Raw genomic sequence first — 16,359 nt, 5'->3', positions numbered from 1 at the left:
AAAGGTCACTGTCAATAAACCTGTGTGCATGTGTGTGTGTGTCTCTCAGGAAGCCCTTACCGTGCGTCCATCAGATGCAACTTTGCTTGGCTCCGCTCAGCCGTGCCTCTCACACATGTCTGTCACACACAGAGGGCTAATGAAGGCCACAGCCGCTCTCATACATGTTGATGCATTCACAAACAGCACCAGACACTGCAGCTTTTCACTTAATTTACACACACATTTACACTTCCAGCTCAGAAATTGGATGGGACATTGATTTTCTGTTTGAAGGAGGGGGCCGAGATGCACATATTTTTGCTTGATGTCAACTAAATCAACCATAAAAGGTAAATTGGATTTTTGTCCAAGGGTGGTACTTTCAGAACCAGGGTTGTCGGTTCAACTTCTAGTCTGTAATAGACTTCACCTTTCTCTACAGTGACAGTGCAGAGGAGTACTCGGACAGTCTCAACAGCCTGCCCTCGGGGACGGTGCCTCACAGACAGCACACTAATAGACAGGTTGGTCTGCCCTTGTCTTTTAATTGTTTTTGGACTTAAAAAAGGAATAAAGATACAGTTAGAAGTAAGCGTCAGCTGTTTCCTGCTCACTGCTTTTTTGTGCAGATTAACATTTTACTTGGGTTTGTGTGAATATTCAGCCTTTAAATGAAACTGCCTACAAGTGAATTCAATTAATGAAGGTCTTAGTATACAATGTCTCCTTGGTCCTAAATATGAGTGTAAATTTCAGCATATTTTTAATAATTCTCTCAGACAAGCTTGTCATTTCTTTACGTAGTCTTCAGGAATAGTTCTCCAGGCCTCTTGAAGGAGCTCTTTTTTGGACGTTTGCTGTTTAATGTGCATTTCCTGGCTCTGAGGACAACAAACCATGAAAGAGCCTCTACCATGTTTTGCACATGTCTTTGGACACCCACTGTTGTACCTCTCTCCTGAGCTCCTCTGTAAATACTGATTAGAGTTTGAACCAACATTTTCAAATTTGTATGTTTTTCGATGGAAAAAAGTAATACTTATCAAATAATATGTAGACGGTGTAGGTAACACTATAGGTAATTCAGAAGTGATCGAAAACTGCAATTCTTCAAATGCCCACTCAAGGGATGTTTTACAAAAGGCTTACAGCCTGATACAAAAAAAGAGTTTTAGTCTATTTCCTCTGTCTGTGACAACAAAGATAGGTATCACCAACATTTAGTTGTACTAAAAAAAAACAAAAAAACAAAAACAAACTGTGTATCAGCTAGCTGTTTTTTGTTCTTTTGTTTTGTTTTTGCTAGCCAAAGTTATCATCACTCTTTATTAAATTATTGTTGCATCCTACTTACAAAACTGGCCCTGCAGTTCTAACATTATGTAATAACTTTGTAACTCCATCCTGAAATAGTAGCCTGCAAAGCAGTGGAGTGACGTCTCAGTGGCTATCCATCCATCTTTTATATACAGTTTAATGTCTGCATAAATAATTCTTAGGGCCTCTGTAACTACTTTTTGTGTTGTTTGAGCCGTGCTGTACTATTCATTTTTAACTGGCTATCGCTTTATGTCTACATTCACAAAGACTTTCCTAGTCTTGTGACTGAGGAAGCCTTTGTGAATGCACACCACGAAATCATTAGGCCTGGACCCTTGCACTTGTCCACATCAAACCTCTTCACAGTGCTACATGGCAGATCCAAACCCTTGAGAGAAAAGTCCGTCAAGAGGAGAGACGAAGAGAGAAAGAGAGGGGCCTTAAAGATGTGCTGCCTCTTCTCTTCTCCTCTTTTTCTCGTTTCAGCAGCACCGAAGCAAAGTAGAAAGTAGAGAAGAGATGGTTGTTGTGAATATAACCTGGGAGCTGTCAGGGCCCTTATCTCAGATCCCCTTTAGTTTCCCCAGTCCTGATCCTCTAAATGTGCCCATCAGCTCCTTCTGGGTTCATCGCTTTGACAGCCCAAGCCCCGCGCAACGTAGTATGTCACAAACCAAAGGGTTCATCTACCCTTTCCTCTCTGCATGCATGATCAAAACTGGCACTGATCAAATCCTACCTGTCCCCCATACAAAGAATGTAGGCAGAGAGCAAGGAGTGAGGTAGGGGGGCCCTTTCTTTGATGTCACTACAAATGATGGTGCAGTTGGGAGTTGTCACGAACACACATGCGTACACACTTTTGCGTACAAACGACTACACTCTCACACACACCCGTCACACCGTAGGAGTGAATCAGGGCTTTCAGTTGGTGATTGAACAAAGGCGGCATTTGCAAGCATCTGTCAGAAGTAATATCTGTGCTGAGAGGTGTTCAAGTTGGAGTCGGTTGAACATGCTCAGGTGAATTATTAAAGCACTGGGTGATTTGTCTCGTTGCGTTAAGCTGCGCACACTCTGTGATCATGGTGTCGTTATGAGCTGCATCTTAGGAAGAGCAGCATGTCAACTGTTGTGTTACATTAAACGGCTGCTTTTCTTCATTGTCACTGGGTTTTCTGTTCTTTCAGTCCTACAGGTGGTCGCCGATCTCAAACACAGAAGCACCAGCGGCAGAATCTCACAGAAAACAACCCGACGTTCTGGCCCGAGGTAGCACAAGTTTTCCTTTTGTGAACCCATGCTGGATTACAGAAATCTAATCAACTTTTAATTGAAGCAGATAGAACACTCAGTGTATTTACATGCTGTCGATAAGAAACAAGTATCCGAGAAGTTAACAAGCTTCGTTTTTTCCCCCCATAACTCGGCACATCTGAATTGGTTAAAAATGGAAAATGTTAATTATTCAGGTTGTTAAATCCATCACAGCTTCCACTTTTGCATACACAAAGATGCACGCCTGTTAAATCTCAGCAGTAGCTTCTAAATTGGGATTTTGAGGTTTTCTGTGCACTTGTCAACTCTGAGGCGGCTGCGTGTACTTCCTCCTGTTAGACGATAAACAGCGTGAGCCATGGGACCGTGGGACAAGAGGAGAGAAAAGTCGGCAGAGGAGGAAGAGGATGCTTGTGAAGACCCAGCGCTGCTCCTCCTCTTCTCTGCAGCAGCGCATCGAGTCTCTACAGCGTCACGTTGACATACTGCGAAGTGCCAGGAAAGATGCTATGCTTTCAGCCAGAGATCTACAAAGGGCGAATGAGATGATCACAGCACAGCTCAACTCCCTCACTGAGAAGCTGTGCAGCAGCAAGCAGCTCACGCAGGTAACTTGGGAAAAGCTGGGAGACGAGTTAAGGGAGACGAGCCAGTTGTAAGTGTTAGGAAGTTTCTCTTTTTTTCCCCCATCTTTGTCTTTCTTTTGTATTTTCTTGGGGCTGAGAGTGAAGCAGTAGCATGCCCTTATCATGCTTAATAAGTGTGGCTGACAGGCCTACCCTTGTCTGTGGAGGTCAGAACCACAGGGCAGTAGAGAGGAGGAGAATCTCACACGCTCTTTCTCTCTCTGACTCTGCCATTGTCTCCTCCTGCTGAATGTTTCAGCGAGCCAGTTCTCCACAACAATCTTTGTCACCAGCAGTTACTTTTCTCCAAATATGAGCAGTCGTGTTCGCAGACGCACACACACATACACTCAAGGTGACTACATCCAGTGCCACACACCTTTTAGTTATTTAGTACGTGCCTCCAGGTAAAAAACTCTTAGACTTGGTAAAGAGTGTAAATAAAACACCAAGAGCTTTGGCCCCTAAACAGTATCTTTCCTGCCAGGTGCTCCTTGTACACATCAACTTATGTACATACACAGACACACAAACACACAGACACACACACACAGCAACACCTTGACAGACAGAGTCGTTAATCTGGCAGGCAGAAACTTCTTTTGGTGGATTCAGACACAGCAGCAGCCAGCAAAGGCCCACTGGACTCTTGATTAGGTGTATGTGTTCTTGTCTGTCTGTCCGTATATTTACTTTTCACTTACTGTGGAATAGTACCGATGGAGTATATTGCACTTGCACACACGGGCCAGAGTGCAGCCTTCATAGTGTTGCTACCTGGGAAGTGGCCCTTCTGCACCCACCGAGGCATCTGATTGCTGAAGTCCAACGAGACCTTAGACTCAGGCACAGCAGTAAAGGCACACATGTACACACACTGTTGTGTGAATGAGTGGACAGAGAGGGAATTGTTGTCTTCCTGTTTGTTTCCTCTTTCCTCCTGCAGTATTAATGCCACTCCACCTGAGAAAGTTGGAGCCGACTGACTGGCCAAAGCTAGGTCTTGTTGCCCTCTCTGCAAAGGCCAAGAGGTGATGGACTTTGGGCTTGTTCCAACCGGTCCTGGCCAACTCTCTAACTAAAACTCTCTGCTTGTAATTGGCTTAGGACAGCCTCCACAGGGGCCATCATGTGAGAAGTAGCATGGCAGTTTCACAGAAACTTGTTTGTGTTGCTCTGTCTCCTGATCCTTCGCCATTCTGTCCTTCTCTTGTTGCTCCTTTCCTTCCCTCCTTCCATTATTAAGTCATATCTTCTCGTTTTTTTTCCATTCTTGCTTCCCCTCTCCACTTCTGTGTGTTTGGTTGCACGTGAACTCTGGGATGTAAATGTATTCTTAACTGTATTTGTATTTCCTTTCAACAACTACTCAGATACATGCAATGTATATGATATTTCAGCCTAACTGGAACACGTGGTTTGGTTAAAACTTTTCTTTTTTAGGTTTTCAGTATGATTTCCAGCTGTGAAAATAACATTACATTCAATTGCTGATAATGCATCTGGTTATAATGCAATAATGTGCCCAGAGAAACAGGCAGTCAGCTAGATTACAAGAAAAAATTGACGCAGTGTGTAAAAACCTTAAAGTCGCCCTTCAACGTGGCATAACGTAACTTAAAAACTCACAGTGCATCCTACTACAGGCAAGTCTAACTTTTATTGAAATCCTTGAGTATTGCATAGCATCCAACTACAGAATCATTTTGTTGCTTGGATAAGCCTTCCTTAGTCTGTCATCAATTCCACAGATGCTTTACTTTGTGGCACACTGTGTCATCCCCACTCAAAGTGTGGAGTTGCCTTCCCTCCTTTAATGTTTTTGGGGCAGGGATTATCACAGGATTATCTCTACAAATTTAATGAACTAAGAAAGCAAAGCTCCAAACTTTATTTAAATTAATAATTAATAAAACCTATTGCACAAGAAGTCTGGCCAGAAGAATGATTGCGTAATTAAGAAATTGATGCAGTAAGACAATCTTAGTGTTTCAGTGGTTTATTCATGTTTAAAAATTCCTTTTAGCTACTAAAGGAACAGCATCAGTGAGACCACTGCTCACAGGAAAGAGAGACCGGCGTCCTCTCTCCTGGCCTAATGGAGCTACCAGTATATCACGCCTGCCTCAGTGTCATCTCTCACCAGGGCTGAAAATGGCCTGTGAAATCAAAGCTTGTCTTACTGGAAGCCTCATCAATGCCTCTCTTAATTCCTGCACTATTGCCACTGGGGCCACAGCCCCGCTTTTATTTTGTGCTCGTCCTGCTCTCCTCCCACCCTCCCTGTGGATGTGGCATGTGCATCTTCAACAGAGAGAAGGAAACCTAAAACAGGAGGGATTCTATTAAAAGGTGTCAGCCAGCAACCAGATATCAATAACCTCCGTGTATGCGGAGCAGAGAGCAAACCCATGGGATTCTGTGGTTTCACTTGGGTGTGTGCGCACGCCTCGGTGTGTGCTCCAACATTTACCCTATGTGTGGAGCGCATATCTTCATGTATCACGTCTCCTGTTTGTGCCATTAACCATTCATGTTTGATATGATACCAAATCAGCTAATTGTGACAGCACTGATTCAAACTCACAGCAATAGGTTTGTGGTCCATACTTTCTTATAAGAAACAACCGGATTTTTGCTTTTCTCCGGCACATGCATGTGGTTTAAAGTTTTTAATCTCACATAGCATTCTGAATCACAGAGTCACTGTAAATTGTATGCATTCAGTTAGTTGCGTTATTCTTCATCAATCCAGACTCAACTACTGACTAAATACTTGATCTACCTCTTTTCCAAAGTGTGCTGCATGATGGCTATATTATGCATGCCAATTACAGTTAGAATTAGGCTCTATTGACCAGGCAACAGCATCATTTGTCTCCTAATTAGCATAAAAAAGACGTTTTATCGCAGACAAGATATTAAAGGAGAGCTTGCAGCTCACCCGTGGATAACACATACAGTATTTTAAACAAATTGTGTTTATTCTGTCTTTGCATTTATTATATTTGTGAGGAGTGGATTTAATATAAAGATCTATGTTAGTCAGAGGAACTCTGCCTTCTTACAGCAGTAAATTAGGTTTGCATTATAAGGGAGAAAAAAAAAGGCTTTTGGTTTGATATAAAGCTTATCAGCTCATGTAGCAGTATATCAGTCGCCTGTTACTTTTTCGCCCTCACCATCCAATAACACAAATCTGTGTTTCTTTGTTTTTTTTAATAGCAGTGCACCAAACTTTTGCTTCCAGTTGCGGCATCATCACCAGCCTAGCTAACCAATTCTGTCTGTCGGTCAAACCCGCAGAAGCTGACCTCTGACCTGGCTGGTGTGCAGCAGCAGAAAAAGGTTTTGGAGATGGAGTTGAAGCAGTGGAAGCAGATCAAATTCCCCCCGCAAACTACAATACCACCAACAGCACCAGCGAACGTAGAGTGCTCCTGCCAGTGCAGAACCATACCTGCCCCGGCTAACCCTGCCCTCCAAGCCCTGGAGGCTGAGGTCAAACAACTTCAAGCCAAACTTAAGGTTAGCAGTTCTAGAGTTAATGAATTGCCCTCACGGTTGTGTTTTTTCATTGTGCATGCCTTATGAGGTAAATCTGCTAATAGGAGGATGGTATTAAAGATGTTGTTCTCTTCCAATTTTGTGCACTAAGAAGCTTGAGTGCTCGAGAATACCACGAATAACAAGGAAAACTTTGGGAGTATCAGTGGTAAAGGACTGAAAAAATGTATCTAGAGAAAGACTACTTCCACTTTCTACTGTGCTGTGGTAAATCAGGCAATATGAAAATTTCTTAATTCTTTTGCACTTTTTAGTTGGAATTTTCTGTCTTTCATTCTGTTACTTACCATGTTAACAGTACTGAATTTCACATATATTTACATCACTATTTCTGAGTCACTTTAACATTTCACTGGTTTGAAGCACTTGCCCTCCTCGAGGAGTTTAAAAACTCTCAACAGAAACTCTGTCAAGGTTTTACTTTCAAGTTGTGCTTGATTCTCAAAAAAACAACAAATTCTGGTGCCTTTCAGCTTACACTTAACATCACTTGATATTACGTTTGATTTCAGCGTGAATTAGCATTTCCTGTCATTTGATCTTATTTCGGAGTGCCTGTCAGAAAGATGAGAAATGGGGAATAACAGCAGAGACATGCCCTACATCAGAGGGAATGAGGTGTGAGTGGTACCACAGTATTATCACCCTCTCAGCAGCCTGCTCGTCAGTGTCACCACGCAGATTGCCGCTGTCGTCACACACGCCTGAGAAAGTCATGTCAGGTGACAGCGAAAGGGAGAGGCGAGGGATGCTCCGTGGGGGTGCGTGCGCTGAGCGAGTACGTTGTCAAGTGTTTCTACTGGGAGCAGTTCCCACAAGAGACAAGGGCCCTTTAAACCAAAGTGAACTTGCAGGTTCAGATATCCATCATGCTTATAATCAGAAGCCGACCTGTCACCGTGAGCCTTACATCTTTGTTACTCATAAAGAAAAGAGTAAAACACAAAAGGTTATTATTTACAGTTTAATATTCTAGGTTACAGGATGTTTGATCATTAGCAGGTCAATTTATTTATTTTTATTGTTAGTATTCAGTTTTTTTCCCCTTGTTGTACTTGTCTGTTGGTCTTTTTCTTTATTCACATTCCTGACTGAAATAAATTCACCCCTCCAGGTCTATAAATTGTTATTTTTTACTAATTACTCCCCTTATCCACTTTAAATAACACAGTTTTCCTCTTAACCTCTTTTAGCACCTTCCACCCTCCCACTGTAACTATAATGAGGAGGCATGCTGTGTTTGACCTGTCATCAGCTGTGTCGTGAAAACCTTCCCTACCCCCCAGTCACATGCACATTCAGACACATTAACAAACACACACACACACTGTGTGCCCTTCCCCCAGAGTGCAAGTGCGGAGGTCACGAGGCAGGTGGCGGCTAACAAAGCCCTGCGAGGCCAGCTCCAGGAGAAGGAGGATAAACTCTGCCAGCTGCAGGATAAGTTAGTTTCCCACCTTTTGTCTTCATTAGTGCTACTTCCTCCTTTTTGTGTTTCTTACTGTTGTCTGCAGTCCAGCTCGTATTTTTCCTACTTTTCTTTTTTTTTTTTTTTTTATACCTGCAGACCTCTCTGTCTGTCTGTCTCTCAATCTCTCCTTGTCTGCATGTTTGCACATCCTCTGCAGCTCTCATCTGTAGTGTTTGATTCCACCATGTGGCAGCTCTGTTGTCTGCCTCACTTCCCTTATACTGTACATGCTCCTGTGTCTGTGAATCATTTGTGAAATTATGCATGTTATATTGAGCGTGTGTGTGTGTGTTGTTTGCGCGTGTGCATGTGAGTGGTTTTTGTGTCATGCGGTGTGGTGTTGCTTACGTGGGTAGCCGATGTGGAATGCTGATCAAAGCAGCGTATTGATTGTTTGCGTGCCGCAGGAGGGACCATTTTGGCCCATGACACTAAAACCCACACAGCATCACTCTGGCCTGTGGGCCACAAGCCCCAGTGAGTTGCATGGTTCACCTACTGTAGCGCCCCGCATGCATTACATAGTCATAATGCATATGGCTATAAACAATTCACTTAGGGAAACAGTCATGGTTTGAACTTACAAGGCACATATCATCACTCTGCATTACGGATCCCATATTTGAACAGAGAAAAACGTACAAAGAACAACTTGGCTTTCCTCCCTCTTGTTCTCTTTGTCTGGTATGCCGTGTCCTCTGCCTGCCATTCTCAATAATGCATCCAGGGCATGTGTACAATCACAGCGGATATGTGTTTGTGTGTGTGACCAAAGCAGCGAGGATCACAGCCAGGCAGAGCAAACATCCCTCAGCTGCGTTTCTGCGACAGCCTCCTCCAGCTCTTGTCACACACTCACTCACGCATACGCACACATAACTTGCCGTATCTTCTAGCCTACCACTCCATTTGCTTCCATGGAGGGACCCCTTCTCAGAATGAAAGACATGTCTAGACGTCTCTGAAATATACATTTCAGCACACACACAGGGAGCAAGGCTGCTTCGCCTAAAAGAAGAGAAGGGGGGGGGGGGGGTAAAAAAAAGAAAAAAAAGAAATGAATTTCAAAGTACACCGGCATGTCCTCAGTCAATATCCGGCACTATGGCCCTGCCTTATTTATGAAGCTGCTTCTTTCATCTTTAGCCCTGTTGTCTATCAGCCACATGAAACGTCCACCCGCACTTTATTCTTAACAACATACACAGAAATGTGCGCTCGCACTCACTCTTACGAACACGTACTTCAGACCACTGACTGTTATCATTACAATACACGCATGTTTGATGAACAATATTGCCAACAAGCACAGAACAAAGGGAACAAACGTGTGAGTGATCGGGATATAGTTTGAGGCTCTCTTTCTCTCTTTCCACTAACACTCATAAATAGAGATCACACGCTCCAGCAGAAGCTCTATATATCCTTCATTCTTTTTTATCCTCTATTCTTTTTGGGGTGTAGAAGAAGAACATCTAAAATAAATGTTGTCGATCTAATTGCCATTAGCATTGGGGCAGAGGGAGCTGGTGGGGCTCTTATTGCTGCTCTCACTCTTTAAGTCAACACCAGACAGTCATCTGAAAGGTTCAATATGGGTTTTCTCATTAATGGCCAAATCCATGGGGTAACCAGCTAGCGCTACTCGCCCCCCCCAACAAAGTCCCCAGGCTAGACTCCTCTCTCATTTAATTTAATGTCACTCCAATAGGACAAGCTCACATTTATTTAACCAGTCTGCCCTCAGGCACTCATCCACCTAGGGAGGCAGGGACATTTACTTACACGAAAGCATTTGCTCTTGCATTGCGTCATCTGTTTATTTAAAACACACAAGCCATGATGCATGTGGGAGCTAAGAGATCTACTACATCTTTGATATAGAAAAATACAGCAAAAACCATTTAATTAACTGCATCCTTATGATCTTTATTCTATTTGTTCCAATTCCCCAAGGTGCAGACAACCATGAAAATAGCTTTTATTTGCCTCTTATGAAAACAGAATAAAACATGCTAACGTACTGAGACCATTTAAACCGGGGTGTCGCTGCAGAATGTGGGAATATTAATCATGTCAGTATTGCAGGTTATTGAAATAGGAAGTGACAAGTCGCGTGTGTTTTGTTACAGTTAAGACGCTAACTGCTTACAGTACGTACACGCTACTTCTCTTTAGGGAAGTATCGCCGGCACAGCACACGAACAAACAACATTTCTTAGAGCGTATTCCCTTCATAATACGTCTTTCTCAAGCCAAGCTCCCCCCGGCCAATGTGTTTTTATATGATTGGTGCAACGCTGAGCTGAAAATAATAAACATTTAAGTGCTTGATTAGGCTTTCAAGTAGTGTCGCTGCTGATTCAAAATGCCGTTTGTCAAAGAGGACTCCCCTGTCACGCTTAGTGCGGCATTCCCTGCCAGAGCACTTGTTCTAATATATGCCAGTTAGAATTATATATGCATCCCTATTTCACCCCCCTCTCCACTTACCCAAGCAGCATGCCAGTGTATTTAGTTGTCATAATGAGCTGTCATGCCTGATGTACTGCACGGGGACACTGTGCCTGCCAGCTTTGCGTGTGTGTTCTTTGTATCTGTCTCCGTGCGTATGTGTGTCTGTGTTTGTCTGCGATGCAGAGGCTGTGCCTGTGTAGCTATCTGTGAAGAGTAATTTAGGCGTTATGCCATATGTTGGTATTTGCCTTCATTTGTGTATGTTTTTAGGCTGAGCCACACAGAGCGAGATGTGAACATGAAAAGGCAGCTGGTGGAGGACCTGAAGACACGACTCAAGTTCCTGCAGGAAATGGAGAAAAGTTACCGGGGACAGGTGGAGGAGCTAGAAAAGAAGGTGCTCATCACGGCTCATCATTGCATTATTTTGAGGCTCTTCAGCAGAGTGACAGGGGAAAAATGGGCATTGTCATACTCAGCATTTCCCATAGTCCAAAGATTTGTCTCCTGGAAGACTAACGGGAAAATATTTCAGTGCCGTTAAGTGTAGTTACAGAAAACATGGTTGCTAAGGTGATTTGAATGGAACTTTAGGTGAATATATGATGTGATTATCTCCTTTAAAAGAGAAATGCAGTTGCACTACGTCCTTGTTCAGCTTCTTTCTTTTTTTTTAAACAGGTGAAGACTTTATCAGAGGAGGCCAGCAACAGAAAGGCCCTAATCGAATCCCTGAAGAGAAGGCTGAATGTGGCAACAACAGAGAAAAGCCAGTACGAGGCCTCCTGTGCAAAACTGAAAGAGGACTTGGAAAAAAAGGTTGGAAGCTGACACGCACTCAGTTTTCACAAAAATTGTGTTTTATGTAACATTTGCAAAGTTGGACTACAGTACAGTTCGGATAATCTTTTTTTTCCTAAGCAGCCCTGTAAACAATCACAGATGAATTCTCTTCAAAAGCAGGGTATAGAATATGATATTGGATCATGTTTTTAAGTTATGCAATTGTTAGTCAAAAGAAAAGTTTTAGAATTTGTGAAAATGCCACTTCTATCCACGTACATCATATCCAGCTATAAAGTTTAAGCCCTTTTCTTACATAACATCAAAAAAGGTTAATATTTTATGTTTTTACTTTAACAGCCTATTATCACTGGATTTCTGACAGTGAACGACATCACATTAAACATTAAAATTCAAAAGTGAAAAAACAGAGTTGGAGTTTATTGTCTTAGATGGCATTTATAGTTCTGGTAATATTAGATAGTCTTATTATATATTTAGTTGTGGTAATACCAACTTGAAAATCAGTAAGTCACAAGGAGACACCAAAGTCATAAATGTCAAAATCCTACACACAGGGGCTTGAAAGCAATTTCCACAAATGTCTCATAGACCAGTGTGGACTTTCTGCTTTTTTTCCCCCTATAACAAAAAAAGATTGTTTGCTTTCAGCTGACCACTTCTGCATGCTCTTTTTCTTCACAGGAACAGCGCATGCATGCCCTACAGGCTCGTGTGGGAGCTGGTGAACAGGCTTTGGCTGCACTGGAACAGACAGCCACTGAGCAAATGGAGGGGTTGACCCAGCAGAGCTCCCATGCCTTGGAAAGGGTTCAGAGGCAGCTAGGCCAGGCCTACTCCCAACTGGAGCAGCTACATTCTTTTATCAAGGTACTGTGTAAAAGAATAAGGGATTAAAACCCAAAAGTCCAGAGTTTGTATACTCAAAACATCTTTCTCATCTTAAATCAGTAGCCTATGCTTTGGTGTGTTTGCAAGTTCTCTTTCTATAACTTGAATTGGAAAACTAGTGTTGCATTTTTATTTTTCAAAAGTTTAATTTTGAGGATATGGTACAAGGATCCATGTAAATTTTTAAAAGAACTGCATCAGTGTCGCCTCTTTGTTAAAACATAGACCCGCTGGAAGCAGATGACATGAGTGTGTGCCAAATGTTGATTGGTTGACCATTGTTGCCAGTATAGAGCAGGGAGCGGTGGCGGACATCAACGGGAGCAGAATAACTGTTTTAAAAACACAGCATGGAAAGCACAGAACGTGGCTGCAGTGGACACTTTTCATTGTTTTTAACACCTGACTTCACTTCAGCTCTTCTCTGTTATGATTTTGATGTCTCTGTGGCTGGCTGGCGGACCAGCGACAGCACAAACAAGAGTGGCCCACAGACCCATTGTACCACATGTTTTGTACACAGCTTCCATCTGGCAACAGATGGTTTCTGCAGGCAGACATGCCTTCCCCGGGCTGCCAGCTGACAGTGATTGCACTACTGCTGGGCCATAAATTCCAATTCATCACCTGTATGCACAGCACCTGCAAAGGGGTCTCAACTGTGTCGCAATACTTACATTTTCTCAAAAATAAGGACTTAGGCAACAACATGAACAGAGGGGGCGATGTCTATGTCAAAACGACTGACTGAACAATTTCCCTGCATTAGTTAGGCAGAATCTCTATACAGGACAGGTCATCCACTTACTGAGCTTGGCTATTCATGTGACAAGATAACTATTTCGCATGTCTACCCTGGGATCCTATTTGATATTTAACACACTTTTCTAGTCTCTAGCACCTGCAGACTAACAAATGTTTTATGCTAGGCCAGTCATTAGCACTTCTGAGAAACAACAGAGAACAATATATCAACATAAACTGTTGATAACGTACAAATGAGTGTGCTGGATGCACACAAGGAGGAAAATATGATGGGGACCTTTTGCTTAAATATGACTAGCAAATGCATCATAATTACAAGAGAAGATTTGGTTATTAAAATCTCTTGATTATAAGAAAAGAATGAAGATAAATCTGAAGCCTTCCAGTTTTTTGCCCTTGTACATGCGTACAGTGAATAACACTGTATGCGAGTGGATTGAGTCACACTTTTATTTCTTCTGCACTGGCAACAGTCATGGCTGGGGGCATTGTGTTTTCTCAGTGTCTGTCCATCCCGCCCGTTCTCGTGAGCTCGATATATCTCTTCACTTTCACTTGGAATCGAGGATGAACCGATTACATGTTGGACGTCCAAGGTCGAGGTGTATGCAGCTGGAAAAATGTCTGCAATTATTACAGTAAACAGGATGAAGTTTCACACAGATGTTTGAAAGGATGAAAACATGACTTGATGACATTTATTATTCAAAGGTCAACAGTCACCTGCTTTCTGGAGAAACCGTTTTCTGGCCATTATTCAATTCAGTATTAACTCAGGAACAGAGGAGGAGATTGCATCAGTACACAAGTCTCGGTCAGATGCTAAATTGGTGACAATCTATGTATTTAGTTGGATTTTAAAACCTTCAACACACCAACTTAGCTGTTAATAGAACAGAATAGAATAATCCTTTAATTGTCCCACAAAGGGAAATTTGGGTGTAACAGCAGCAAGAAAGACACATATACAAACAAACAGTACACAAGACACAGAACAGATACATACACAATTTTTACATATTTACATATGGACAATGGTTACCAAAAACAGAGTACTGTACCCTTATTAAATTAAATTAAATGAAATTCAGATAAGAGGATGACATGTTAACATTAACAATAGATTAATGGTGTAGGAAGAAAATCCTTCAGCACTTATTTATATAGTAATATTTATTGATCCCAGATTCAAAGATTTCAGGGCAGAGTCTGGGATCTCCATGGACTACCCCTGGTGTAATGCTTTGCTTGTGGGGAAAGATGCTTATTGTTTGTATTCAGAAGAACACCTGTCAAGGATTCAACCCAAGAACTAACTAAAACTGGTGAGTTGATTAGCAGAGCATCGTGGTATAAAACTCATACTTGTTGAAAATAAAACAAGCCACTCGAGATAGTTGAGGTTTCTATTGGACCCCTCTCTGTTCAGTTATTCTGGGCATTTTCAGCTGGAAGAATACCCACAATACCCTGCTGGAATTGGAGACCCCACTTGGCCCACAAAGGCCTCGCAAAGTTCCAAGACCAGAAAGACCGTTAACACTACCTTACTTGGCCTGACATCACCACACCCAGCTCTCCATAAGTGTCAGAAGATGGATGAATAAAACTGGAACATTGCGTCAGTGCAGGCCACCACTCTAAGAATACTGCATGCCCACTGGGAACAGGCGCCATTGTCTTTGTCTAGACCTAATCCATCACCTTGAGGTGTGTTTCAGTGTTTGTGTCAGTCTATGTGTGTGTCTGCCAGAGACTGATAAAGACTACCCATCAGTTCTGTTCAGCTGACGCCTGTCTGTCAAAGGAAGAAAGGGCTTGCCAGAGATTGATAGAGGTGCAGTATTTTTGCACACACATAAATCTCGTGCAAGATTATTGCCACAGTTCAGTTGCAATTTTGTATCGTTTTTGTCCTTACAAGCAAGAAAAACAGAATTTTTAACTTTTTCTTCCCATTTTTGCAAACTGTGATTTCTTTTACGCAGCTAAGCCTTCATCCTTTCCTCTTGTGTAAATTTACTGCCTACACACACATACACATTCGTGTAGTGCAGAAGACCTGCCTGCATGCAAAGAGAAGTTGCATCACATGCAAACGCTTGCACATATAGATGTGCATAAAAACACAGTTCATGCTTGTGTTACTCGTCTCCTCCATTCCCATAACCCTGAGCTGTTGGGGCCATTGTGGTGTTGTTGAGGATTCACATCATTGTTTGTCTCCCCCTGGCTCTTGTGATCCCCTATAAGAACACCAAGCCCTTTGATTGGACTGCCTGACGTCCGGAGGAGATTTACTCTTGTCATGTATTGATCAGGACCGGAGGGCTGCACATGTGTGTGAGAGTGTGTGTGTGTGTATAGATGTGTCTGTTTGTGCCTTTATGAGCTTGTTTTTTTTTTTGTTCTTTGTACCTGTGCGATTTGTGTGTGTCTGCGTGTGCCTGAGTGTGTGTGTGTGTGTGTGTGTGTGTGTGTGTGTGTGTGTGTGTGTGTGTGTGTGTGTGTGTGTGCGCGTGTGCGTGTGTGTGTGTATATTTCTTTATTGTGTGCCAGCAAACCCTTTTGGCCCCTGTGCACGCCCCAGGCTGTAAGCACTGCTCTTGAACTGCTAAACAGTGGCCCTGCATGTAGTGACTGCTCCATAATACACAAACACAGAGGAGTTTTTTCTCTTGCAGAGTACAAAAAGTACAATTTTTGGCCAGTCATCCTTACATCCCCTATTTTTTTTTTATATAGATGTGTGTTTTTTTAATTACTTTAAAATGCTGTCAGGCTCAGACATGCAGGACATCAAAACTATTCATAACAAGAGATGTGAGAGCCACATATGACTTTCATATTCTGTGAAACAGACTTCCGCAACCTCATTCAGGCTCATAGGGTATGCAATAAACTGCTAAACAGCAGTTGCTATTATCAGTGGGTAGATGATCCAACAAAATTAGAGCATTTCTCCTCTTGCTCTGTTCTTTTTATTTATAAAGGGCCCATTGTGTGCTCATGTGTGTAAATGCTAATTCAGTGGTAGTTTATTATCAAAGAGGATATCTTTTAGCTGCTCATTTGATCCACATCTCCATGCCCTGATCCTCGTCCTGTCTAAATTGGCCCTCTGGCCATACTGTTTGTGGTACTCTCCAGGCTAAGACCTCTTAATAAACACACAGACACACACATTTTTCCATCTGT

The 16,359-nt window shown here is 42.5% G+C and overlaps 1 protein-coding gene across 2 annotated transcripts in view; it reads left to right on the top strand.

Annotated features, from left to right (window-relative positions):
• cntln (centlein, centrosomal protein) overlaps positions 1-16,359 on the top strand; it is a 95,058-nt gene that overhangs the window by 58,724 nt on the left and 19,975 nt on the right. For both annotated transcript variants that reach the window (XM_085409715.1, XM_085409714.1), the window contains 8 exons: positions 425-506; positions 2,493-2,574; positions 2,920-3,188; positions 6,513-6,734; positions 8,120-8,217; positions 10,972-11,098; positions 11,383-11,520; positions 12,190-12,375. In XM_085409715.1, the coding sequence (XP_085265841.1) occupies positions 425-506; positions 2,493-2,574; positions 2,920-3,188; positions 6,513-6,734; positions 8,120-8,217; positions 10,972-11,098; positions 11,383-11,520; positions 12,190-12,375 (1,204 nt within the window). The remainder of the gene's footprint in view (positions 1-424; positions 507-2,492; positions 2,575-2,919; positions 3,189-6,512; positions 6,735-8,119; positions 8,218-10,971; positions 11,099-11,382; positions 11,521-12,189; positions 12,376-16,359) is intronic.

This window comes from Rhamphochromis longiceps, linkage group LG6 (genome assembly GCF_057381845.1).
Source record: "Rhamphochromis longiceps isolate RC_006_pf linkage group LG6, R_longiceps_female_GT1.1, whole genome shotgun sequence".
Taxonomy (NCBI): domain Eukaryota; kingdom Metazoa; phylum Chordata; class Actinopteri; order Cichliformes; family Cichlidae; genus Rhamphochromis; species Rhamphochromis longiceps.
Note: the sequence above shows the minus strand (reverse complement) of the source record. Positions and strands in the feature narration are given on the sequence as shown.